The 27,994-nt window shown below is 38.0% G+C and overlaps 1 protein-coding gene across 1 annotated transcript; it reads left to right on the top strand.

Moving 5' to 3' along the window:
* Positions 1-475: 475 nt before the first annotated feature.
* Positions 476-27,989, top strand: LOC119739525 (AP-3 complex subunit delta-1-like). The gene is made up of 32 exons (XM_038214501.1): positions 476-763; positions 1,974-2,069; positions 4,286-4,447; positions 5,727-5,834; positions 7,015-7,080; positions 7,367-7,430; positions 7,572-7,711; positions 7,992-8,065; positions 8,363-8,412; positions 9,760-9,809; positions 11,399-11,447; positions 12,078-12,223; positions 12,477-12,625; positions 12,810-12,936; positions 13,475-13,657; positions 14,168-14,323; positions 14,595-14,740; positions 14,964-15,056; positions 15,690-15,704; positions 16,053-16,261; positions 18,276-18,433; positions 19,245-19,324; positions 20,198-20,378; positions 20,674-20,850; positions 21,182-21,283; positions 21,492-21,671; positions 22,026-22,073; positions 22,207-22,344; positions 22,695-22,835; positions 23,400-23,485; positions 23,786-23,993; positions 24,622-27,989. The coding sequence occupies exons 1-32, from the start codon at positions 668-670 to the stop codon at positions 24,715-24,717; spliced, it is 3,774 nt and encodes a 1,257-aa protein (XP_038070429.1). The 5' UTR covers positions 476-667; the 3' UTR covers positions 24,718-27,989.
* Positions 27,990-27,994: the final 5 nt, after the last annotated feature.

The following is a 27,994-nucleotide window of genomic DNA, read 5'->3' on the forward strand; positions in this document are numbered from 1 at the left end:
GCGCATGAATACAAATTCGTTTGTGATATGCATATTCAAATCACCCTAGTCAATAGCAGTTTGCAGCGCCAATAAATTAATGAATTGGTTGTAATGTTTGAAGGCGTTTTAAGAAATATTAATAATATGAAAAAACATAGAAGAGAAAATAAACTGCTTTTTTGGAAAAAACAATATGCATACGGTTTGGTAAAAGTCAGCAAGTTATTCGCCTACCTTTTTTGCCGTTTGGTGCGGAGGAATTGTCTTCAATATGAATACAGCAAAATGCTTAAAAAGTTTTAGGTGTTTAATTAAAAAGCTCCCCAAACAAACGATTTTTCTGACGGAATTTTGAGATTCATAATAAAAAGTTAATAAATTGTTAAATTCCCAGGTTAGATTTTACAGTGGCCCCATACTCCCTTCCTATTCATTATTGTTTTCCTCCGAGTACCAGCGAACCATTGACGTGGAGCAGATTTGATCACATGACATCTCAGCACCGCCATATTGTTCATGTACAAGAAATTTTCGTGTGCAAACCAATGGCGATGAGACTGTAACGTTGCAGGTATGGACACTTGTTTCAGTTGAAATTTATTCGCTGATTCGCCCACTTCCTCGGCCAAAATACAGAATTTCTTGACTTCTTAGAGATAGCTGGCCTCCAGATTGCCAAGTCGTCATGGCTCTGAAGAAGGTGAAGGGGAGTTTGGAGCGCGTTTTCGACAAGAATTTGCAGGATTTGGTGAGAGGCATCCGCAACAACAAAGATAGCGAGGTGGGTGGATCAGAATTGCTAGGCCCAATTTAATGCTCGAAACATGTAAAGGGTTTGTCCAAGGTACGAGTTGCCCAAGGTACGAGATGACCTGTTACCTTGGCTCTTGCCATGTAAAGTTCAGTTCATCTGTAAGCATTATATGCTTCTTTCTTTTTAGTTTGACTCTAAGTCTAACTGTTCAAAATATCGAGCTAGTAATTCCCCCCCCCCAAAAAAAGTCAAGCCTAGCTACTCACATTAGCGTTAAACCTATCTGAGAAACAAGGTAAGATGACAATATATGTTTGTGGAGTGATGAAGGAATACTTCATTCTTATTCTTTTCCCCTTTTTGGTTTCAAATGATTAAATTTTTGTTTGAATTGAGATGCTTTGTTTTTCGTACGTAGTGCACAGCAGCCATAAGTAACGCGATTTTCAATTGCTTCTCCAGGACCAGGGCAGGGATCCTGGTTCGAAAACATTGCTGCAAAGCTCCATTTTAAAAGAATGTTTTTGAAATAGTTTTCTTTAATTTCATGTTTTAATCAATTCGTTCTTGTTATTTTAAATAGATTTTATTTTCTTCTTCGTAATCGGTGTCTTTGGTGGGAATATTTTTGTAAGGCTAAAAAAGGAAAGAATGTTGCAACCTGACGCTACTTCAGCAGTTGTGTACAAAGTCTATGGAGCGTCAAGAACATTTTCTAAGTATTTCCTAACAAAATTAGAAATGTTTCTCAGTCCGAGATTCATGTCTTATCATTTTTGCAACTACTGACCTTCATTGAGATGATATTTATGAAGAAAAAAGCAACGTCAGCAGCGTCATTCAAACATTCGGTTGAATGATAGTCTGGCTGCAACAGCCAAAGATCTTGATGTTGAATACTAGTAGGTCAGGGAGCCAGATGGTTCCGTTATGAAAGCAGTTGCAAATCACGTTACAGCTGCCATAACAATAGCCAGTGCCTTTATTTTTTATCTGAATTTGATTCATGTTTATCAGGTCGATGAATATAAATTCTGTCATTGTCTGTGGCTACTTAAGTTTAATCATGCTTACCAAAACCAAAAATAACATTAAACTGGAAATAGAGTTATGTTTTTATTACAAGGATATTCTTTGAAATCACGATGATACCATAAACACTAAAATAATATTTTAGGTGGCATTCTGTACCAGGCTATGTTAAAAATAAATCTATCTTCTTTTTTTTACTTTACAGGCCAAGTACATAGCATCATGCATAGATGACATCAAACAAGAGTTGAGACAAGAGAATATTGCAGTCAAAGCCAATGCAGTCGCTAAGCTCTACTACGTAAGTAGTCCGAACATTTGGGACTCTCAATACTGTGTATGAGAGTCCCAAAACTTATGGTATTGAAAACATGCAACACAAGAAAATAGACTGCTCCTTCAACTTTGTCGGAAGAAACATCTGGTACACGTCTTATCTCTCCATGGTCTGCTTCAAAAATTGAATTCAGACTTCAGGCTTGGCTGGTAAAATACTGAGGAGCTTGTCTTGGCCTCATGAAAATCTAGGAGAATTTTGTGGTGTAAAGAGTGAGTAAAGCTGGCCTGAATTTGTTTTGCATGTTTTTTTCTGCACTCAAGGTCCCAGTCTGCTATGTGAGTTTTTATAGGAAATTCTCTCTACTAAGTACAATTTTTTTCAGTTCGTATCCATTATGAATCAGTCAAGCAAACAACTTAAAAGAACACAGCACCGATTTGCTGCAAGTTGCATTATTCAGTCTGTTGTGTGTTCACTAAAATAACTTCACTCCTTGTGTGCTATTTTTTTCTCATCTGGATAAGAAACAGGAGTTAGTATGATGTTGGTTGGAATTTTAAATCACTCTAAACAATGCCAGTGTTTGTGCAACAGACACAAGCAGATATACAAATACAAACAAAATTGATAAATATGTATGTTGTTTGTACCTGTAAAAAAATAGGTTTCCTTTTACAAATATACCTGCGGAGACGTTTTTTTCAGTGGTTGAGTTAAATTAGTGGTATTTAATTCATAAAGAGTTTTTAGAGAAACATACATATTATTGGCACCAGTACATATCTGAAAATATCTTTTAGTTAAACAAGTTAATTTGCATATTTAATTTGCATACTGTTTGCCAGTTGACTGATCTGGCATATGTTGTAGGCTTTACGCAGTCCTATGCATACATGTAATTTATAAGTAAATAGGCCTATACCATGATTCAAATATTGTCATGCCATGAGCCTGTACTATATCATGCTACATAATGTATGAATGCCTTGCCGTAAGGTCCTTATTTAAATATATTGAATTTGTAGTTTTATCCCATTAAATAATTTGCATTAACCCTTACTCTCTGAGGGTAGTTTACTGCATGTCAGTTGGTTATGCCAATGCCCTCCAGCTGCAGTTATTTGGCAGATAACAAGTCTTAACAGTGAAGGCTCCAATTGGCAGGAGTTGGAGGCCCTGGAGGGTGCCTGATACTGACCAGCTGGGGGCACTCACTTTGTTATCAGAGGACTCTCATTGTTCTCTGTGGCATGTATTGGAGTGCCTGTCCAGTTACCCTTGAAATGACATGGCAGATATTGGAGGGCCATGCAAAAAACATAGGAGATTTTCTTGAGGCACAATTGGCATGCATTGGAGGGTCAAGTAGGGTAAGGGTTAAGGAGTGCATACATGTACATATCTACATGTATATGTACCTTTAATTGAGTGTGTGCTAATGGTTGATGGTGATGCATAAAATGGTTCATAACTGGTAGCGAAAACACTCAATGTGCATGTTTTCTGTCATCAATTTCTTCTAGTGGGTATATATCATAACCTTGCTTTAAACAAACAACTTCAACATCTATTTTGCGTTGGATTTTGTTAATCTGACCACTAAACCAAAAATGTTTTGTTGTAGCTGTTGGATATTTCTGGATTCATCTGGATATTTTTTTAATGTATGTATTCGGAGGGCCAGAATATATATCTCCACACAAACATGGTAGGCTTGATACACATAGTACAAGTAAGGGTGTCAGTTCATGTGTTGTCATTGAAATACGTGTAGGTAGTTACAATGTACATGTACATTGTGAATGTGTAGTACACCCACACAAACAGGCATGACGGGCAGGTGCATGTGACATGCAACACTCACAGCTACATGTCAATGTATGTGCTGCTGTATAAGGTCTGTCTCCATGAATTGGGAGCAAAGGTGGAGTAGTTTGAGAAAGCAGAATTCTGCATTAGGGAAACTGCAGACATTAGAACTTGAATGAACCTTATAGTCATAAAGAGGAGGACAAAAAGTCCATTTCAAACATCAAGCCACTATGAATTACCTGTAAAGGCTTTTTCAAAATAAAAGTCGTCCAAATAAAAAATAATGCAGAAAGTAACTGACTATGCAAAGATATTTTCTGAATGACCAAGTCTAATTGATTGTCGTTGCAATTGTGAAATACCAGATTGATTGCATAACTGATGCGTTCACATTCTTGTTTTCTATCGTCCTGCTTCTTCCACAGTTGGAAATGCTTGGCTATGACATCAGCTGGGCGGCTTTCAACATTATTGAGGTGATGAGCTCGTCTAAGTTTACTTTCAAACGTATCGGCTACTTGGCTGCATCTCAGAGCTTCCATGAAGGAACGGATGTGCTCATGCTCACTACAAACATGATCAGAAAGGTTAGTAGACGAATAAGTACAAGCAAAATTGGACATGTGTTAACAACCAGATTACACTTCATGGAGTTGGTCTTTCTTCTGAAACCAATTGGATTGAATCTGCAATGTGAGAAGTGTACTTTCATCTACATGTGCAATTTACAAGTTTAAAAACGGCCAAAAAGCATCATCATTCAGGGATAATCCAGAGGATAATTACATCGAACGAGTTGTGAAATGAAAATCTTAAAATGGGTGTTTGGTACATTTATAATTACAAATTGAATGTTGGAGTTCACTGTATAGGCTTGACCTTATTCAGAATTTGCACCTAGAAGAAAATTGCAAAAGAATTATCTGGCTTTTTGACAAGCTGGTGATATTAATGCAAATTGATGCTACATGTATGAGTTTCCTAATGAGTGATTTTCACAGGATCTGGGCAGCAAACAAATGTACGATACCGGCTGTGCACTCAGCAGTCTGTCATGTTTCTTGACCTCCGAAATGGCCAGTGACCTGGCCAATGACATTATGGGGCTGGTAAGTTCAGAGGTCAAAAGGTCACAGTTCAGGACCTGTTGGTTTGTACACGTACATGTAGATTATTTGAGACTTTTTCCCTGTTCCTCCCATCCCTTGGCAAATTGTTGTACACCATGTGAAAACGCTAACCTGTAGGCCACTGTGTCTTCGGTAGAGTTGTTTGAGGTGTGAGGAATGGAACTACTAAATCAGAACCAAAATCGCAATTTTATATATTTGTTACTTTGCTTGATACCAGTTATATTTTATATTTGAACCGATTCATTCCTGTTTTTACTGGTTTGCAACGTTAGGTCAAAACAAAGCACTGTCATTGCTCAAGTCTTGGCTTTGTAATTTCTGCAATACATTAAGACCACAAGACAAGTTGCAATATTTTGTAAGAAGTCTTTATTTTGATATATGATTAGATTTAATTGGTTCCATTCCGACACGTCAAACCATCATTCCTTTCAGCACTTTCATTGGTAGTCACTCTGTCATACCGTGTTTAATTCTGGCTATGTAGCTCTCGTACACGTATCTTTCAGTAGCCTTTTTTCCCGTTTTTCTTTTGTTTTGGTTTTGATCTCTCCAACTTCATGGTCACGTTACCCCCTGCTCCCCTCTGCCTTCAACACTGGTCCCACCAACCAATCGACTGCCTGACTGCCCCACGCAACTTCACCGTCCACCTGCCGTTGACACCTGCTTCATCCTGATGGTTCTAACGTGACCATCTGGGTGTATTCTGGGGGGTTATGATCCTGAGTAGGATATTAACAGTACGAACCAGTACGATGCTAGCGTGGCCATGAACGGTCTTGCATGTTTCACATCCCCTGACCTGGCCAGAGATTTGGCTAACGATCTCATGAGTTTGGTAAGTCCAGTGTTTGTTCCATTTGTTGATTTTTATTTGGTTCTTGTTTTGGTGTTTTTCACAATCAAATGTGATTTCATGGCTTTGCTTGCCATAGATGACGTATCTATGCTTACAGTCTGTTCAGTGTATTGGCTGTGATTGATACTGCATGACCTAACAGTTAGCACAAAGCGTAGAATCAAATAATTCGCTAGCTTGTTAAAACCATAACAAAGTTAAGTCTTGCTTGCAAACACTATTCAATTGAAACTGTCCTTGTGGCAGTGTGTGCCATTGGTTGAACCAATGTTTGTGTGGGTAGATGAGTCCATACAGAAACAAAAGTGTGTCGCAAAACTAAACTCGCGATGAAACAGGGAAACCAGATTTTCAGGACCACATTTTGTGACAGCAAAGCTATGAAATCAGGTCCGGATAGTGTCGGTTTTCAGGTTCTTTGATAAATGTATTCATTGATTTGTTTCATTTAATTTGGTCACTTCTTTTGTGTATCATTCTGGGTTGTTCTTGATGCTTCGAATCAGGTATTGGATTCAGATAATGAAGAAAAAAAAGAGCTAGAAAAAAAAAACACACACAAAATAAAATACAAAATTTCACTTAAGTGACAAATTGATGACCAGGAGACTTAATCCCAACCAAGTAACGTGGTTGACTAGCTCTGGGCTGACTAACTCTTAGCTAGTCAGTGTGCTAAAATGAAACATTCTAAATTGCAAAGGGCTGAATGATTTTCATACAATTGTAAAGATCATATAGCTGGATGTCCTGTTTCTTAGTTTCAAGACAACTCTTGGTTTTAACAGTCTTTGCTTTGATTTGTATTTTTTGTATAGTTGTCTTAACCCACACCAGTCAAACCATTTTAGTTTATTTTTGTTTGTGTGCTTTGTTTGATACTGTGCTACATCTGTTAAAGTTATCAAGCATTTAAAGATGAAGAACAAAGAACCATAGAACAAAGAAAAAAGAAAGGTTTCAGAATTGTTTGATATTTATGTTAAAAAAAATGCTTTTCTTCAAATTCTCCAAAGTCTGTGAAAATGTATCTGGTCAATATTCCTGGTGTAAGTTAATGAATATAAACATCAATAGGAATCAATGGAAATGTACCTACATGTAGACTTTTCTTTATGAACTGGTATTGAATGCTGCTTCCCACTTTATTTCCTTTTAGATGGCTTCCACAAAACCCTACATCAGGAAAAAGGCAGTGCTTCTAATGTACAAAATCTTCCTCAAGGTAAGGAAAGATTTCTGTCTGTCAAAAGAACTACCATTTCCCAGTGTCAATTGCAGAAATGTGCTGGAGAACTGGTTATATCAGGGATGAATCAGCATTAAGTCTTTGTACTCTCTTGAAATCAGAAGGCATCATAGTAATGCCCCACACCTAGCACAACTTCCTAAAACATGGGTATTAGTATAATTGCCAACAGCCCCCTCCAGACACTTTATATCACCGTTTCTATCATTGTGTTAGACTATGTTTCTGTGACTTGTGTTGTTATTGTTGTTGTCATTCACAGTTCCCAGAAGCACTGAGGCCAGCCTTCCCACGATTAAAGGACAAACTGGAAGATCCAGATCCAGGTGAGATCGCTGATCATCAAAATGGCATTGGCACTGAACATTGTTCATGTTGTCTCAACTTGAATGTTGGTATTCATCTTGAGGAAATAATTACAGATATTGTGGCAATTATTAAAATTAGGGTTTTGGATTACTCGGCAGGTGTTCAGTCAGCGGCTGTCAATGTCATATGTGAATTGGCTCGTAAGAATCCCAAGAACTATTTGTCATTGGCACCGCTATTCTTCAAGCTGATGACCAGCTCTACCAACAACTGGATGTTGATCAAGATCATTAAACTGGTGAGTGTAGATGAGAAGAATGGTACAGTATTGTGGTCGAGGTTAGTCACAAGACCAGTCACATGTCTGGTGACGAGGCAATCAGAAGTCAATTCCTAAGAAAGGAATGTCTTTGTCACAATTTATTTGATTGACTTGTGACTTGACACAGGACTGGATGACTTGTGATGGACGTGTGTACAACACCACAATGACATTGCCATTTTAAGAGTGAATTTTGGAGTATTTTGCTTCAGGAATTGTAGTATGCTAATGCTGTTGAACTTGCGTTTGTGTCTAGTTTGGAGCTTTGACACCGCTGGAGCCAAGACTAGGCAAGAAATTATTGGAACCTCTGACAAATCTCATTCACAGGTAAATCATCCACAGAGTCTTTATCCGCTTAGCTTCTTTATATGCTAAACATATTTTAATGATAACTGTGAAATACAAGGATTGATGTAAAAAATAAAGGTAAAGTGGGCAGTTGCTTTGTGGAAAAATTGCAGCATTTGAGTCTAGAAAATTGTTTAGCAAGACCAGAATAATAGCTTAGGGCTGGAAGCAGTATGCATTACATCTTTTACATATTATTCACCAGAGTTTGTTGAAGAATAGTTTCGAATGGGAGATTATAATGAAAAGATCGTGTTTGTCATGTTTTCTTGACAGTACATCGGCTATGTCGCTGCTCTATGAATGTATCAACACTGTCATCTCCGGTGAGTCATACAAATTCCTTCTTTCTGAAATGTCTCTGATTAGTTTACACATTGACTATGAAAGATGGAGAGAAGTATGAGATGAACAAAAGGTCTTGAACCATCCAGAAATGTACAAAGCATGATAAAAGATTTCTCTTTTGAATCAGTTTTCATGTGATGTTGTGCCAACCAACTTAGATTTTATGTCCCACGTCAAGGATGTCAGCTAATATTTTGACTCGCCCCCCCAAAAAACAAAGAAGAAGAAATGATATGCAAAAGATACATTAAGAAAAGGGCCATTCAGGAAAGACAACGTCTCTCCCCACAGCGTGGGAAAAATGGACGTTAATGGAAATGATGATGATGATGACAGCGTCCAGTCTGTTTTTCTTTAATGAAAAATATTGGAGTGTGTTGTTCATTTTATTTGTAACTTACAGATGGCTTTGATAATTGTCCTTCTATAATCCAAAATGTATAAATTTCAGAAATGTTATTTAACACCATCAAACTTGATGTTGCAGTTGCTGATTTGGGAACATTACAAACCTAACATGTTTCTGCTTTTAGATGTATCTCAGAGAATAGTTACGAGTTGCATGGTTAGAGTTGAGGCATTTTTGTTTACTGTACTTGTGTCGTTCTATGTAGAACTCTAGTAGATTATCAGTGTTCTCATCAGGCTGGTATATAACACCTGCCTTCCTGCCATCTGTTATCGGCATGCACCTGTTTCAACACTTGTAATTAGAGTTATTATTTCAGTGTCATGTCCAGATCTTTGAACATGCTCCTCAAACTGAGCAATAGATGTGCACATGTTGAGCATCAGGGTATATAGCTCAGTGTAATACCTGGGTAGTGCATGTATATAAACACTTGTTTTAAGCAGTAATGCTACAGCTGTTGTGATTGTGCATGTGCATGACATGCTGCTGCTAACATGTTGTGCCTGGTCTCTACGCTGTAAGAAGGCTTGTAGAGAGCACCAGGCTATCAAGCTTGTGCATGCTTTTGTGGTTTGAAATAATAGTGACATTATTTCTAGATGTAGTAGTTTACATACAGAAGCTGCAAGATATAGACTGGTAGCATTGCCACTACTAGAGGGCAGATCAGATAGTGGTCTTGTATCCCACCTCCCATACCCTTCTCCCCATTGCTTCCTTGCCCTTCATCATCAGGCTAATGGGAACACTGACTTATGTTGGGAAGGTATCAGTCCAAACTCAGAAATCGTGGGTCTCCATTTAACCATGCAACTGAACGCTGCTCTTTTTTTTTCTTCTCTCTTTTCCCCCGTTTCTCTCCCGTTTGTCTATTATTTGTTTTTGTTTTTCCCTCTTTTTTTGTAACTTACAGTTTTGATTTCGTTATCTTCAGGAATGCCCGACCACTCCGCGTCAATACAGGTATATACACACATTCTGACATTGACTTGCTGAACTTTGACCCCTGACCTCCCCTGCTGCTTGAAGCGACCTTGGGAGCCTGTGGGATTGTTTTGTGGGTTGAATTGGTTTTGTTTCTGGTTTGTGGTGAGGTTTCTCCATTTGCATTTGCACGCATTTTAATATGTTCATTTGAAAGTTGATATTAACACAATCTAAAGAGCAGAAAACTAGAATTCCCTGCAGTACAATGACAGCTTTGTTTTGTACGACCTGAACAGCGTGCCACTTTTTGATAGCTTTTCGTGATTTATTGTCTGATGCGCATGAGTCAATACCTCATGAAACAGACTTTGTTTCTAATATGGCAGAATCCGGCAATGCTCACATGAATGCTGCACGCATTCTTAAAGACAAGACGCTTATTGGTCTTAGGAGCCAGGAGAGCGTACGTGTTACCTGACCGCGACGTGCGAGTCTGATGCCGCCTCAGAACATGGCTGTCACCGGATTAGTATTTCTTCATGTAGATGTGCATGTCAAAATTAAGATGGCTGCCTTGTGCTTGCTGGGAATTGGGCAAAGAATGCATGTCTGGCTTTACAGAAATATGTGCAGAAAAACATTGTTGAGAAATTGCGAAGCAGAAGTTTGTCAAGCAGGTATAGATGATGCAAATAATTAACTTTTGATGAAGAAACAAAATGGAGAATTCGCAAACTGAAGACGAGTCAAGCAAGAGCAACATACTTTTAATTAGTGTTGATATATTTTCTCCTTTACAAGTTTCTGCGAAGCAATTTTTTTTAACAGAACAACCATAGTTAGCAAATTTCTGCTTTATCAGCAGGTTTCTGAAAAAGCCTTGAAAGGTTACATGTCATAAAGGGCATGAATTTTTTTAACCGATAAAGATGGAGTTACATTACTTCAGCCCATGCTGCTAAATTTGAAATTGCAAAACCCTTTTAGTAAGCCCTTTATTGACAAGTAACCTAAAACTCGTTATTCCAATTCATCACCATGTCTAACAACATCACCCACCATAAATCATTTTGTAGCTGTTGTTGTTTTGATGTCATCGTTTGCTCATCAGTCATGGTTGTAAGTATTACTGACCCCAACAAGCAGCAAATAAGAGAGAAAGTAGGTCTTAGGATTCAAGAAAATAGTTTTGTTGGCGATGCTTTGTTTTGAGTAATGGAGCAGGACATTCAGAAATGTCTGCATATCCTGGAAGTGACTGCTTTGAACATTTGGAATAGATGAGAACTAGTTTCAGTTTGTTACTTTTGTAAGCATCCTTGATCTAATAATAAAAAACGCTACTACTTCACAATTCTGTAGTTTTTCATAATAACCCACTCACAAATAACTCGTATTTGCCATTTCTTTAAAGCTTACATTCTAACACTCTTGTAAAGTAACAATGCATTTAATTATTTGAATTAAAACAAAACTATGAGCTCTAAGAATGAACAAATGTCTTTCACAGTAAACAAAGATCTCATCTGCTGGTTTATATTGAAAAGAGTCTTAATATTCAATGATATTTTTTATTACATTTTATCGTAACCATGTCTATGCATTATTTATTTCCTTTCCCACAGCTCTGTGTTCAAAAGCTGTGCATTCTCATTGAAGATACGGACCAGAATTGTAAGTCCTTGAACTTTGAATTCTTGTCAATAATTAATCCTGTCTGCTGTTCAGTGTAGCTGAAATGAAACTACATCTAAATAAATCCAATTATATTAGCAGGTGGATTGAAAAAGAAAGTCTAGCTTGGGTTAGTTACGTAGACGTGTAGTTTACATTGTGCAAATACTACAGTGAGTTGTAAAGATAAGCTATTTCTTTTCCAGTTTTAGCTTGTGTCTGGTTTCTGTTCATATTTGATTTTGAATAATGAAATATTAACTGATATCAAGGTCTGTGCAGAGTTTAAGGGTATTTTGGGAATTTAATTTTTTTTTTGCTGTTTCCCAATCTTGATTGATTAAACCAAAGAGTCATGATAGTTTGTCCTTTTATGAATAATGGGTAAAGATAACAAAGTACTTGAAGGTAAAAATAATACAGCCAAGAACCTTACAAGAGATAACAAGTTAGGAAAGATTGATTTTTACTTGAAAGACCCCTAAATATTGAACAAAACACCACAAGGTTAAGATATATATTTTGAAAACCGTAAGATTTGATACATTTTTTGTTCAGCAATGGCTTATGAATTGTACAGTTTTGAATCAGTTTTTTAATCCCTCTAATCTATTTTTTCCCCCTCTCCAGTGAAGTACTTAGGCTTGCTGGCGATGGGCAAGATTCTTAAGACTCATCCCAAGTCAGTTCAGAGTCACAAGGATTTGATCTTAGACTGTCTCGATGACAAGGATGAGTCTATACGTCTCAGAGCCCTGGACCTACTCTATGGAATGGTAAGGGTTTTATTGGAGTAGTACTGTTATTCTTGCTCTCCTATGCTCTTCAACAAAATTTGTGGGTTTTTTTCTCACAACAGATTTTCATGTTTAATTTCAATCTTAAATTTTTTGAACATTTTATTGAACAAAATTTGTTTTGGAACATATTTTCAATTGGTATGTTTTATTTAATCTGAAACAGTGTTGAAATTTATTGAACTCATCTTTTTTTGAAGGAGTCAAATGTTGAAAACTTTAACCTTTTCAGGTCTCTAAGAAGAATCTGATGGAGATTGTCAAGAAGCTAATGATTCATGTTGATAGAGCGGAGGGTTCGCAGTATCGGGATGAACTGCTGGCTAAGATCATCCAGATTTGCAGTCAGAATAACTATCAGTACATCATCAACTTTGAATGGTAAGTTGTGTTGACACAATAAAAAAAGGTTACTATTTCAGCTCTTTGAAAATACTTGTAATTAATAGGATTTTTCCTTTTAGTTACACAGTGTAAAACTTATAACCTTCATGTGTTGGAGTGTTTCTGCTTTGAGATTGTTTCTTGAAATGATTCTGTCTGATTTGTAATTGATTGATAACAGGTACGTGAGTATTCTAGTCGAGCTGACTAAGATTGAAGGGACGAAGCATGGCCACCTGATTGCATCACAGATGCTGGATGTAGCCATCCGGGTCAAGGCTATACGAGCCTTTGCAGTCCAACAAATGGTAAGATTCATTATACTGTGACAGGTTTTTATTCCTCTGACAGTGAAGAATGTTTGGATGGGCTCCATTGACTCTCTGTAGAATGCAAGACTGAGTAAATTGACCCCAAACCAAGTTGTATTTCTGAAAAGATAAACTATAATGAGACCTTATATGGTTTGGAACTTCACTGAGGATATATAAAGAATACAAGAGGACTATTGAACCTTCAAATTGATCAGTAAATTTACACCTGTTTATAAAGGGCAGTTAATTACCTATAAACATAGATCCTTTGTCTGATAGCATTTACTTTTTACTTCTGGCAATGCAACTGGTATAGGTGATAAACAAATCTAACCAGTTGTACCAGCATTGATACCTCTGTTCTAAGATGATACCTCTGTTCTAAGATGATACCTCTGTTCTAAGAGGTCCCACGCTCTACGAATTTTGCAAATGATGTGTGTAAGCAGTTATGTTACTTATTACTTGAACCAAAAGAGGTTTTTTATTAAATGCTGTGTCAATTTTTAAGTGTCAAATTTGATCTTCACAGGCCAAGCTTCTTGAGAACACCAGTTTGCTAGTCGGTTCCGCAGCTCAACTCAACGGTATCTGTGAGGTGCTGTATGCTGCTGCTTGGATCGTTGGAGAATTCTCCGACTTTCTGCTGGAACCACGCTCAACGTTAGAAGCCATGTTGAGACAGAGGGTGACTAGCCTGCCAGGTCACATACAGGTCAGTTGCAATTTAGCTGTCTAATTTTTGATATTAAGTTTTGTCCTTCACCGACATATAAACACTGTGTACTCAGTAATTTACCTCCTGAGTGACAGTTGGAAAAAATCACTCGGGTGGGACTCGAACCCACGACCTCCTGCTTTCTAGTGCAGACGTCTTACCACTGGACCACCGAGCTTGCAGGATCGGTTGGCTGGTTCGAATCAGATGTAGCAGCGGGTACTGCAGTGAAACGATTACACAAAAACTAATTAAGATGTACCATTCCTTTGACCAGGTTTCGCTGATGATGACATGTTGCCTGGGCTTTGCCTTAAAACCAAGTTTCTAAATTAAAATAAGAACTTGAATTTCATGACTCATTGCAAAGATGCATGAATTTAAAAAAAAATAACAATAGAATCAGCTCTCCCCTTGGATCTCTAAGCAGTTAAATCTTTGCCTGGATAATAACTAAACCTAGATAAAAACCTCAAGGCAGTGCATTTTTTAATTTTTTGGTTGCAGAGCATTTATGTTCACAACATCATCAAGCTGTACAGTGCAATACTGATGAAACTTGAACCAGACGGAGAGAAAGAACAGATTACTGAAGTCACTCAACTCATCTCTGAGAAACTGCCGGTGTTTGCTGAGAGTGCCAACCTGGAAGTACAGGAGAGGGTAAGTGCAGTCCACCAAATTCAAATTTGTATTTGAGCCAGTCTGTAGTCACCAAGTCAGTCACAAGTCATCAAGGTACAAGCCACAAGCTTGTAGTTAAAATTGAGAACTTTCCAAGTGGTGCTGTAAAATAAATCAAATTAAAAGGCTCAAGAAATGAAAAGTGTCCAAGAACAATTTTCTACACAAAGGTTAGCATTCACCTGTTGGAATATGGTAAAAAGCAGCATCATTACTTAGTCAACACATCATTATATTGAATTGATAACAGGCCTGCTGCATTCTGCAAATGCTGAAGTACATTAACAAGCTGCAGGAGAAAGATGTGGGCGTGGCCGAGGAGGTTGCCGCCCTCTTTGCTGGAGAACTGAATCCTGTGGCTCCTAAAGCTCAGAAGAAGGTCCCTGTACCCGAGGGGTAAGTAGCTAGAGTGAAACTATGATGGAAAAAAAGGAAAAATAACACAAGCTTACTGTTACTTTCTTGAAAGAAATCTAATTCTATAGGTCTACCACCTGTAACAACCTGTCTGTTGAGGCCACTGTGAAATGCTCGATATTCTCAGCCTCTTTCTTCAAAAACCCATGAAATATTTAATGAAAACGAAGCAGTAATATTTGGGAATGTTCCTTTATTTCAGCTTGGATCTTGACAAGTGGATTAACGAGCCACCTTCAGAAAGTTCTGATGATGAAGTCACTATTGACACCATGTTTGTGCATGACGCTCACAGGTAAGACTGCTTTATACTTCACACACTCCGCTAGACATTCTCCTATGGGTTGAGAACTACATTCATAATAGTTTATAATTTGGTAGGAATTTCCATGCAAAAGAAATGCCAAATATTTGGGGATTGTCTTTGAAATTTGTTGACTACGGTTCATAGAAGTAAACCTATTGAGAACTAGGGGTGTGCATCAGAGCCTGGTACCCGAGTACCCAACCGCTGATGTCAGGAACCAGTTCCAGATTATGGGATCGGGTACCCCTAACCAACTTTACAAATTACTTAGTAACTTCTCAGACAAGAAAGTGTGGGGAATTTCCAAAATGAAAACCAGACTGCATGGAAAACCAAAACAAAGTTCACGTTTATGTGCATTTTAACGTGCGACAGATGACGTTTGCGAAAGTTGCGGTTTACACCGTAAAACTACCATACGAAGCCCTTCAGACAATTTCCGGGATTTGAATTTTTAGTGTGGGCTTCTTGTAGGGGTACCCAGTACCTGTACTACCCGTAAATGCACACCACTATTGAGAACCGTGGTGTTTAAGATATTCAGAGTTTGTTGAGCAGGCTGGAGCGTCTCCTAAAGCATGTTTCAAACTTTCATACTTGCATACATGCTGCTTGATACAGGGGAACATCATTAAGGTATGGAGATATTTGTCGTTCATGCATTGACCCTACAAACCTGGCTCTTTGATTCGGTGATATCCGGGGATTTCAACTCAATCTCCCCATGGCATTCTGATCCCAACCCTTATGTTGCACCTGAGGCTGTCTCACTCCCCAACCCAATTCAAAATTATTTCATCCTAAACCTTCCTTTCCTCCATGCATCCCAACTGGAAAAAGATAAAGTTGACTTAAGGAAAATTAATCTTCCCAGTGACAGCTTTTCCTGAACATGATCACTGTGACTGTCTGAAATGTAGACTGCTTATCGACTGGTTACATCTTATCAACAGAAGTTTTGTTTATTTTTCTTCATTTTCCCAGAGTGAGCCATAAGACAAAGTATGAGGAACCTAATGAGGATGAACTACGTCGACGTCGCGACGTACGACGTGAGGAACAAGCTAGTAACCCACACTACCTGAAGGATAGCCGCAAGAAGAAACTCAAAGATCTGGCTGCTGAGAATGACGTAACGGTTGACGGAATTCCTGTCGCTAAGATAGATCTCAATGTACCTCTCCATGTACCTGGTAAGAACTTGTCAAATGTATGCAAGGCAGCGGATTGTTTTGGGGATGGCAAAAAATATGTTAATGTATGTAGATTTCTCAATGTGCTTTGGACTGAGTTCGACTGAGCTGCCAGGGTCACTTGACCAAAAGTCTTGATTTGATCAGTCAGTGTGCACTGTTTGATGGACATGCAGGTCAATTAAGGGTCTGCGTAGCTAAAATTGTTATAGAAGAACAAAAGTATTAATAGATGAGTTAAATGTATTGCATTTTGTTCTTTAGCTCATATTCTTTAGCTCATTAAAAGTGGAACATTGCTGTGCATTGTCAGAGAAATGCCTAGTTGGGTATAGGCTGACATGCATTTGTTTTTCTTGATATAAACCATTTTACTAGTTGCTTTTTGTGAATCAGTGAGAGAGATTCTGATGTACAATTTAATTTTTTAAGATTTAGTTGATTTTTGCAGTTATTGACAGCACTTTTGCTAATGAATTTGTAGTACTTTCAAGGAACGTTATTAGTTTTGAATGTTATATCAAACAAAGAACGTGTCAAATTCCCCTATGCACTTGAATATGCATCATATACTAGTCATGAATATTCCAAATGGTGACAGTTTTCTTGATTGACATCACACATTGATACATTTGGCTTTTTCATCCTGCATCCTTTAAGTTTTTTTTTTACACTTTTTTTTGTCTGTGCATGCGTCTTGGATTCTCCTTAGGCGTGAAAAAAGATGATTCTCGTAAGACAAAGAGTTATCGCGATATTCCAGGTGATGAAAGAATATGAACATAAAAGCATGCCCCCTCGCCCCCAAAAACCCAAAGGTCATATTATCTTGCTACCCTTGCATGATCATGGTGGATGGAGTTTTTACTTTCTTCATCTTGACAAAACTGTTGGAAATGTTTCTTCTTTTCCAAATTCTTATGTGGAGGGCATAGTGCATTGTCTGACTGTAGTACATGTACACGTTGATTCAAGACCCATTTTCACAATTGATTGGGCACAACGTTTATACAGATTGGGATTTTTTAATGATCGATCTTTGCCCCTAACCCTCACAAATTTGTCAGAATCCTCTATGATTTTTGAAAGAGTTTTCAGGCTTCTGAAGGCATAGCTAAGCTGCTCTTTCTTCACGGGCTGATTTATCCTTATGAGGAAGTCATGAATTGTAAACTTTTAGCCAAACAAAAAGTTCCCAAAACTTCCAACAGTTTTGTGTTTGCTTGGTATCCATGCTTGTACATGTTGCATCATGTGCATGTATGTGTACATCACAATTTTTTTTTCAGAATTCCTTTTGAATAGGTTTTAAAATTTGATTTTCGATATTCTTAAGTACCACAGAAGTAAGGCAGTTCTAAACCAAACGTCAATGAAGGAACATCTTTTTAGATTATTGTGATCATTTTTTTTCATGTAAATGAGCATTGCATTGCAATCTATGTGTCATCTTTATACGCATTCCCATTGGTGATCGGTTTCTGATTGGTGCAGATTTCATGCCACATTGTCGTCCTCGTTTGTTGAGTATTTGTCCTCTGTGATGAGTCCAAATTTATTTTTGTAAAGAGTAACATAAGCTTTCTGTCGAAAAATGTTTGTATGTGGTACATGTGATTGACACTATTATGAAAGGGTCAAGTGTGTTAAAGTATGTGAAGGAAATTTGTTCTTTACTTATAGCAGGTTGTGATATTTTTTGTGCTTTTGTGAGAATTCAGTTGTGCTGTTGTGATGTGAACGTTCTTGTGTCTTGTAATGGAAAAGAGTTTAGTGAAATTTAACTCATCAAGGTTTGATTAGGTTTTGAGAATTAGGTGTTCAAGGTGTCCTTGTCATGTTGGACTCATCGTGTGAGTCCAACACTCACAGGATGTGGCACAAATGGGTCGTTTTATGTCCTTCCTTGAATTTGTGTCGGCATCCTTCATTCAGTGAATTAAAAGAGCTGTTGGACAAGAAAGAAACACTTTGAACGTCACTTAGTAAGTTCTGTAATGTTTTTGTTTTGCAGGTTTTAATGTGACCGATGAGTACATGAAGAAATCCAAGACATCTAAGAAACACAGGAAGAAACACAAGAAGGGCAAGAGAGGGCGCCATATATCTGAGTCCAGTGATGATATCAAGGTGGCTCATACGGTGGACATCGTGGGAGAAGAAATGCCTGAGGTAATGTTGTGGGATCACACAGGCTGGTCCATACTTAACGCCAATGCGAAGTGAATTTTATTTCATGAAACATTTGCTGCCAAATTTGCAGCCCGAGTTGAAATATATATTCAAATTGTGCACATTCACAGCACACATGCTTGAAGTGGCGTCACAAATTTGGGCTTTTGATCGCCTTCGTGTGGAGTGTGAACCGGCATTTAGAGAGGTTTCACATGCAAGCTGATACACATGTGCAAGAGTTTAGCTGTCTGTAACCCTGTGAGGTATTGTTTTACTGAGAGTATGCGCTCTCAGTCATCCACTTGGCTATCATGAAACCTGTACCGCTGGCAGTATTAACCCTCCTGCTGTCTGAACAGTCACAGACAGTCAAAAAATCTATCCTTTTCCCCTGCCATGCCTTTTACACAGGCTAGTCACCAACAGTCAAATCATATTTTAAGCAAGCACTGTGACTAGTCAAATTCAGTTTACAGACAAAAGCAGGCAAGTGGTAGGCACAGCTGGCTTATCAATCACCTACAGTTAAAGCATAGCTGCATCAAGTTACATAAACAGTCCCAGCCAGTCAATCCTGCTTTATGTAGGCTGGGAGCTCTTAACTGTTGAAAACAGTTACGTGATTGATTTTGACTGAAAGGACAGTTTTGCACAGAGTTTATGTTTGTATAGGAGGGTTAATCCAATATGACAGCAAATGTACATCGACTGAACATACAAGCATAAAGTAACACCTATCCAATTTTCAATATTAATCTGTAGCCATATTTGTTGTGTTATTCAAGTTTATTGACTGTCTTGTCTTCAGGGTGCAACATTTTCAGACGATGATGAGGATGACAGAGCTCTAGATGATCCCCACCGAGCGTTGGACATTGATCTGGATAGGTAAGATTTAAGCAATTAGCACCTGTACTAGATTGTATTACATTGTATTACATTGTGTTACATTGTATTACATTGTATTACATTGTATTACATTGTGTTTATTCATTGAAGAATAAATGAAGCCATAGAGTGCTTGGGCGGTTTTGGGCGCTACAGTGAGTAATAGGCTGGATAGTTTTAGGTGTTACAGTGACTTAAGGGTTAAATAACATTTATTTTTTTACTTTTGACATGAAATGTTGTGAACAACAGAATTTCAGCCAATCCCAGTGACACTAACACTTGATTTCACTGTAAAATATCCGGCAGGCTAATCTAGCAGTGTGGTAAGAAAATGATGAAGGTGATGGAACATCACAATTCTCAAGTGCAGTTAACTGGTGTTCTTAATTATGAAAGCTTAACCCTATTAAACCCTGCCATACACAACACAGTGCATCAGGTGGAAGAGTCTGGTGCACTTTGATACATTCAGCTATCAACAGCAGTGCATGAATGGCTGCTTCTGAGACATTGAGAGCTAGTCCCATAGCACAATGACACAGTTGTATCCTGCTGCGTTCGGTGACCACAGACTCTGAGGCAGTTTGGCCTTGAGACTTTTGAGCTGATGGATCTTGCTACACTGGGCAGGCTTGTCACTTGGACAAGTGTTGCATGTTGCTGCGTTTGGCAGGGTTTCTGGCCAAAATACCCTGGAGGGTTAGGGTTAAATGCATTTTTAGCACTTGTTCTTGTGATATAACCCCTTATGTTAATAACACATATGATGACATTCCCACCTAGTATGTCCATACTAGTCCTTTTTCTTGAGACAATTTGCTTTCTTAAGTAGTTATTGAAGATTTTTGCCAATTTAAATTTTGTCCTTAGGCCCTTGGATGACCATGACAAGATTCCCATCCGAGAACACCGTGTTGTTGCAGCGGGACTCAAGATGGAAACGGGCCAGGAAGCGACGGAAATCGCAGAGGGAGAGAAGCCCAAAAAGAAGCATCATCATCATCGGAAAGAGAAAGAACACAAGGAGAAGAAAAGCAAGAAAGATAAGAAGGTTGGTCAAGACGAAAGCAAGATTAAAGTCAAGGAGATCATTTCTCAGGATCTTAAGAAATGCTGATAGAATAGACACCAGTGATGCTTTCGCATTGATTCCCAGTCATACGCATAAATTTGTTGAACCCAATAGTTCGTGTACCGCCCCGAACTGCCCCACTCCAGCACTGTGTAGTTTGAAGGGTTTACCAGAGAATAAATACAATCTAATAATAATGTAAAACAAGAACTAATTGTCAAAAAATAAAAAATACTCATAAAATTGAGAACCATGTGATAATTCCTATATTTAGCACAAGAAGAAGTCTGCTGAGGCAGTGGAAGAAACCCCAGCAACTAATGAGGAGGCGGTTGATTTGATGCCTGGGATGGAGGAAGCAGAGCCTACAAGGACGAACGGTCAGATAACAGACGCAGTGACGCAGGCAAACACGGCTGGAGCAGAGGCTAAGCCAGAGGAACCCGCAAAGGTCAGTACCGAGGTCACGTCTGCAAATCCTTCAATAAAGATCATGTCACATACTATAATGCATTGCAAGGCCAATTCATGCCAACGTTCACTAGGAATAAATGAAAACTATCTTGTTTGTCCATGAAATATGGATGGATTTAAAATTTAAAAAAAAATATTGAGGTATCTGTGTACAATATAGAAAGCAAAAAGAAAGGTGATTGTGTGACTGTGTTGAGTGTCGGTAACCAACAGGCAAGTGGCAGGTGTCATGTTAAATAGTGTAAAAAAGCTATCAACGCTGGTATTGCCCCTTCATCAACGTAATTTTGTTGATCTTTTCTTATTAGGATGATTTGAGTTTCTGGCTTTCCAAGGCTTCAGATGAACCTAGCGTCGCAACGGTGGTTGAAGACGCTCCTGCAGATACCAGTGAACCTCCACCTGAGGAGGTGAGAACACTCCACCTTGCCATTGTTTACTAGATGGGTTGAAGAAGAGAGGAGGAAGGGGTGAGGGGAACATTTGGGCCCCCCCCCCCCTTCCTCAGTTGAACATTTGGAGTCTTCCAAAACACTTCATGTGTAAGATTTTGGCTTGTTGGGCCTAATTTAAATGAAAATGAATACATTATGAATTGAATTTGTTTTTGTTTTGTAGAAGCACAAGAAGCATCACAAGAAGGAGAAAAAAGCCAAGAAAGAGAAGAAAGAGAAGAAGAAACGATCGCATAAAGGTCACCATGGCGACGAAGAAAGACTTGAAGAAGAGGAGACGGGAAGGACGGAACAGATGGAGAATGGAACAGTGCAGGAGAGCGCACCAGAAGTAGTCATACCAGTTAGTAGTGTACTCTAGATAGGGCTGCGGCTATGGCTTGCAAATACACATACGTCTATGGGAAGTGGCTCAATCCACTTCCCATAGACACATGTGTTTTCACCAGCCATAGCCGGCCGAGTAATTCACATGCAGCCATAGTCTCAATTCAAAAATTACCAAATATAGTTTGTGCACTTGTGAAAGCTGCATCATTCTTAATGTCAGTGTTTATTTTTGGAAGATTTTTTTTTTGGGTAGTAGAGGTAAAAAAAAAAAAATCTTCAAAGAGTAAAAACAGTTGAGATAGTTTCAAAGCTTGTTGCAAAACTTTATTTGATTTCTTTTCATACTTTTTCATATGTTTCTTTTCAGCCAATGTCCAGTTACAGACTTTTAGCTGAGAATAATTCTATTAAAATGGTGAGTATCATTTAAAAAGGAACCGCTAAGTGCCCTTTCACAATTCTGACCCACCAACCAAATTAATTGCTGCTTTTTTGCTTGTAGTTTGTCAGTAATCTAAATGGTTAATTTTTTTTGTTTCGTTCATCAGATGTATGAAACAAGGGTAGAACTGAAAACCCAGAATCAGGTCGTCGTGTCGGTAATCTTCAGCAATCTCACTTCCTCTCATCTCAAGTCATTGGACTTCAACGTCTTAGACTCTCTCAACACCAGGCTAATACGAGTGGTGAGTCTCGAAGTTGTAATCAGAATGTGTGTGTAAAATATTAAATTCCAGCTTATATAATATCCAGAAGTATACATTGTACTTAGTTTTGAGGGTTTTGTATGGAGTGAGTGGGAAAAGTATAGCGAAAGTTAGAAGTGACAATAATGAATGAAAGTGATGACACCAAAAGATTTTTTTTTCTTGAAGCATTTTTTGAATCACTAGTCTTATTTGGGATCTTGCCGTGTAAGTCGGGGAATAATTAAGAAAAAGCCAAGAAAATGAATTCTTAAACTTATCTTGGATTAGAAGTCTCCTAATGGGTTTTGGCAAGTTTTGTTACTGTTAGTCTGGTTCTGATTTGACAGGATTTGACAAGTCAGCATGAAGGAGTCAAGGTACCATTCCAGTTGCCCCCTGGCATGACGAATGAGGGACAGTTTGCATTCACAGTCAAGAGTATTACCATGGCACAGAAGCTGCGTGGAACATTGACCTACATGCTCAAGGTGAGAGGCATCAAAATGTACACCGTTACAGACTGGTGTTCCCAGAGTGGCTCTGAATTATTCCAAAGATTGGAATTACGTGCTTGATAAGCAGTTGGAGCGACTACAAAACTTTGCTTGTCTAAAATGAAAATAGGTTTTGTTGACCAAGTTGCATCTTATACTAGTTAGTTTGGCCCGACTCTGGAATATCAGTCTGAAGAAGCCAGTTCGGTGTGTCGATGAAGTAGTCCAGGTCAAAGGTCATTTGGGGTAAAAATCGCTGACGCCATGTTTTACGCGATGTTACGCGAACGTCCACTCTACTCTGGTGCCTCTGTCTCCTTGGGCGTTCATGCGTCTTCAATGAGATTATCTCAAATGACCCATGACCCATATCATTGTGCGCATGCGCAGTTGAAATACCGAACTGGCTTATTGGATTTTTACTCACACAGCTTTTGGAAAGCACGCCCTCAACTTCATAGTCGCTCGTTCTAATCAGTATAAGCTGTAATACTCTCTTACTTTGTTATAATGAACCAATCTCTTGACATATTTGGTTTTGGGTCTTTACTCCTTCAGGATGATGCAGGTTCCACAAGTGAGAAGATTGACTTCAAAGTGCACCTTCCCGTGTCGGCTTACTTTGTGCCTAAGCAGTGTTCCAGGTAGGTTGAGACTTAAATAACCAAGATTTGTTTTCAAGCAAGATGACATTTGTTTTAATTGCCAGTTTAGGCTCAACTCGGAAAGTATATTACCCATAGACATTTCTTACAGACTCAATATTTGATAAGTCTCATTGAAATTTGTTACTACCACAAAAGCTACTCATCAACGTTGGAATCTAATGGTATATGTGAGACGCTTTGAGTTTGTTTCTCAATTGTTTAACTTCTTTCTTGAGAACTATTATTCAAAATGCAACTTAATAATATATATGAACTGATTTTGTGTCTCCATGACAGTGCTGAATATGCGGAGCTGTTGAGTGGAGGGGACTTGAGCAGCAAGCAGTCCATGACCATCCCCAATATTGAAATGGACTTTTCCATCGTCCTTGCCAGAGTACATTTCTTTGGGCACCTTTCACTTGTTGAGAGGGTAGACACGACAGCCTCTCTGTATGGTCAGTCAATACAGGGCCATCAAGTCTGTTTACTTCTTAAAGCATTGGTAAGTCAGCTCGGTTGCTCTGTAAACTTTTTCTTCCTCCATTCACATTTTGCTGACGTGTGTGGTAATTGAATATTGAATAATGATCACTGAATTATTGAAATGTAATGGTCTACTATTGATGATGGTAGTATGATTGATTATTGAATGTTTGATTATTGAGTATTACCGTGATTGAAGTACTATTGACTAAAGAAAACATTTATTTGAACATTAAATAAAATTATTCTTGCTCATTGGGTGTTTTTTTTTTAAATTAAGAAATTTCTACAAGTTGTAATTAAAAAAAAATCTCATTTCTTTCAGCTTGGTTTTCTCTTTATCAGTTGACATTACCGGGTTGTAGAAATCAAGTTATTGAATGAGACTTCAGGGTTTGCTTGGTGGACATGATCAATGAATGGGAGGTTTGTGATAACACCATGTGAATGATTTCTCTCTGAGAGTTGTGTGGTTCTGAAACCAACTGGTTCTTCTCAGAACCACACAACTCACAAGGAGATATCATTCACATGGTGTTATCGCAAACCTTCCATTCATTAAGGTCATTGAAAGGAAAAATTGTATATCTGTAGACAATTTGGAATCTTTTCATTTAAATGAGTTCTCTTTGTTTATTGTTGTCCAGCCAAACAAGAGCATCTCTGTGGATGGGAAGAGCTCTGATTCCAGTCTCCTATCCTCACTTCTTGATGACGTCAAGACATTCCTGACTGAAGCGTAAAATTCTATCCATATAATTATTCCATAAGGCTGGTTCAGACTTCATGCAAATTCGAATGCTCAGTGAATTTGATGTCATAAAACATTCACTGCAAAATACCTGTGTTGAAAGATGATTAATTTTTGTGAATTTATAAAAACCTTTCCTAACGTCACACATTTGCATTCTTGTTTGCTATCAGAGTATGAACGAGCCTTCACATGGTAAAACAAACCATGCTTATTAATGCGACACTGAACCTAATCATGTAACACTTCCCTTAACCTTAGTACTGTGACTTGTTTTAAACAAACATATCTTGTGTTATAGGAATGCGAAATGAATCATTTGTTGCAAATGTTGACTTTGATCTGTAAGCCATATGCATAGCAGCCATCTTAGTAGGCGGTTGTTTTGTTCCTTGTGATAGGCATGAATACGCCTGTGTTGTTCATGCATTGTTACTAATTTGAATGTACAAAAATGCCCTCTAAGGTTGCCGTTATGGATAAGGCTTATATTAGCAGTTGATGTCAGAAAAAAAAAGAAGAAAGAAAAAAAAGAATCATTTTATATTTGTCGGATTAGATGAAATCTCTGTGCTGTCAAACCAGTCACCTTTCCGTTTACAAAGAAATAACAAATCTGGTTATGAGGCAAAAACGCCCGTTGCAGACCAGCGTTCCTGAGGGAGCTGAACCAAATAATTCCTGACAATCCAAAGAAGTTCAAATTTGGTAACAATTAAAAGCGAATACACACCCATTGTTGAATTATCGACTGTTGGTGTTGTTCGGAAAATTAACACATACAGTTCACTTGTCTGAAAGCAAACTTTAGACTGACTGTAGAGGCTTCAAATGCTCTTTGGTTCGGTGCGTCTCTGGAACGCTAGTCTGTAACAGGTGTAATGGAACAAATTGTGTTAATTTTTAAAGAAAAAAATGAATGTAAGGTCTGGTTTGGCTCCAGAGCTGCAGTATATCAATGTTAATAGATATATTATATATATGTGTATAAACAACATAGTAATTCCAAAGACATTTTTTTGATATTAAGATGTAGAAATTATGAAAACAGCAGCGGGTTATGTAATGGTTCTTGAGGATGGGAAAAAAACTGGAAACTATTGGAGGAGGGTTTTGGGTTTGGAGACGTGGGTTTTTTGAGGTGGTTAGCGGTTCAGGCTGGAGACGGAGGCTAGACATTGACACAGCTTAGATTGACAACAGAACGGTATCATTAGGTAGATACAGCCACACACGGAGCTTATACTCTCATTAGTTGCCTTTGTATTCCAAGAGTTAATGAATAACTGCTGGGTATGAGGTCTCACACCATCAAGTACCAGACTTCACACCTTCTCATGGAGTTTAACACAAAGACAGCTTCATTGAAATGGAGCAAATTTAATGAGTTCATCAGCAACCATAGCTTCTTGGTATCATAACCTAATGAATAGCCATCTCGTTAGTAGATTGCGTACCGTTATTTGGCTGGATAAGAAAATGCACAAACTGGATGCGGAAAACATTGGGTAGAAAAAGTGGGTACAATTTGGAAAGTTCTACATCTGCACTAATGGGACAAACAGTCTGGACAGTTTACTAATAATAACCATTCCTATCAGTTTTATTTGGCTAAACATGACAATTTTGTGTGATAAAATGATGGTATTTGCAAACAACAATTGCAAACAAGTTGAGAAGTGTGTTTATGTTGCTAGAAAGATATCAGGGAATTTGTATTTTTGGTCAGATCAAGCCTGGAAAAGTTCCTGAAAACCGCAGAATTTTCCGGGGGGGGGGGGGGGGGTCGAAGGATAAAAGTGGAACATCTATTAGTCTCACAGCTAGAATAAATATGTCTTTAAATAAATTTGAGTATTTTATGCCGGGTTAGGAACAAGCAATGAAATATGGAAAAGAAATTTCATCTCGAACTGGCTTTTGAAATATTGCTTGATATTAAGTTAGTCTCTGGGAAAATTCTTGCATTTGTTGTCAGGAAAAAATTAAGTTTCTTGTCAATATTCATTTCATTACTAACTTTTTTCCGTGTATTATTCCATATAAAATAAATTGAATGAATATGCTGATCTACTTGATGTTGTAGATATTTCCTGTAGAATACCAGCCGTAACATTATTATGCTTGCAATCCCCTGACCATAATGTGCTTGATTATTGTCATGTGATCAATCCTTGTTACATATACATTTGCCAATAGGATGTTATCAAGAGATAATTGTATTGTGGACAATACTGTGTTTAGTTTTTCATTCAGGCTTTCGTTTCAATCTGTGGACAATTCTTAAGTTGATTCCTATTATGCACGTTATAGCTGTACCTGTCCCATCTACATGTGGTCTGCCCTAATAGCTTTTAGGCTGAAACCTGTCCAGTGCAGAGTACTTAACAATTGAGTTTCGGAACAACAAAAAAGTATTAAAGCAAGCTTGGAAACGAGGATTTAATGCATTATAACTTCTGTTTTGATGGAAATCCTATTAACTGAAATCCAGGGGTCACGAACACTGATCAACGGGATTGCACGGAAGCGGGGAAAACAAGATAAAATGCAAACGAGGGGAAGGAACGAGGAATCGAAATTGTGGCCAAGATTTGACATGGTTTGATCTTTTCAATACTTTCCAGAGCTTTCAAGATAATAACGTATCAGTATCAGTTTGACTTGGACAAAACCAAACAACTTCCAATCCTATTCTTGACTAAGATTTTTGTCTGTTTGCCATTTTGTTTTCTATCAAACAGTAATTGAACCACAGAACCAACCGTCCCTCGCTAATGATTTTACATGTAGATTTTTGTGACGTTATAAAGTGTAATTAAGAAAAAACAGACGCAGCTTGTTGGTGTTATGTAGCAAAGCATTTATCCAAAAATAATAAATGTATCTTACCTGCGTACTCATTGTGAAATAATTCAAAGTAGCATTAGTTTACGATAATTTAGAATGCTGGAGCTACGTTGTTTTAAGGATAATCCTAGGGTACTACGTGTACATGAAAATGGAAGAGACAATCTGTTCATTTTTTTGTTGAATAAACAGGAAACAAATGAAGGAAAACACCTAAATTATTAAATTATTAAATCCATTGGTGCAATAACTAGTACCAGTGAATGCAATGATGGCATATTGTTTTAATATCGAGTACTGTATGAACTGTGATCATCGTGAACGTGTATGATATATCCATACTGGCGTATTAACTGTTCTGTTTTTTTTCCGATAAAGGGAAATAAATAAAAAGGCCATCAGTATTACTGATAATGTGT

The sequence above is a fragment of the Patiria miniata genome, unplaced genomic scaffold (genome assembly GCF_015706575.1).
Source record: "Patiria miniata isolate m_02_andy unplaced genomic scaffold, ASM1570657v1 HiC_scaffold_30, whole genome shotgun sequence".
In the NCBI taxonomy this organism is placed as follows: Eukaryota; Metazoa; Echinodermata; class Asteroidea; order Valvatida; family Asterinidae; genus Patiria; species Patiria miniata.

Bases quoted from the DNA above. Each gene is read 5' to 3' on its own strand.
- LOC119739525 (XM_038214501.1), top strand. From the start codon at position 668: ATGGCTCTGAAGAAGGTGAAGGGGAGTTTGGAGCGCGTTTTCGACAAG. The intron at 16,262-18,275 runs GTAAGAACTTGT...TTTGTTTTGCAG, and splicing joins TGTACCTCTCCATGTACCTG to GTTTTAATGTGACCGATGAG. The intron at 20,379-20,673 runs GTTGGTCAAGAC...TCCTATATTTAG, and splicing joins AAAGCAAGAAAGATAAGAAG to CACAAGAAGAAGTCTGCTGA.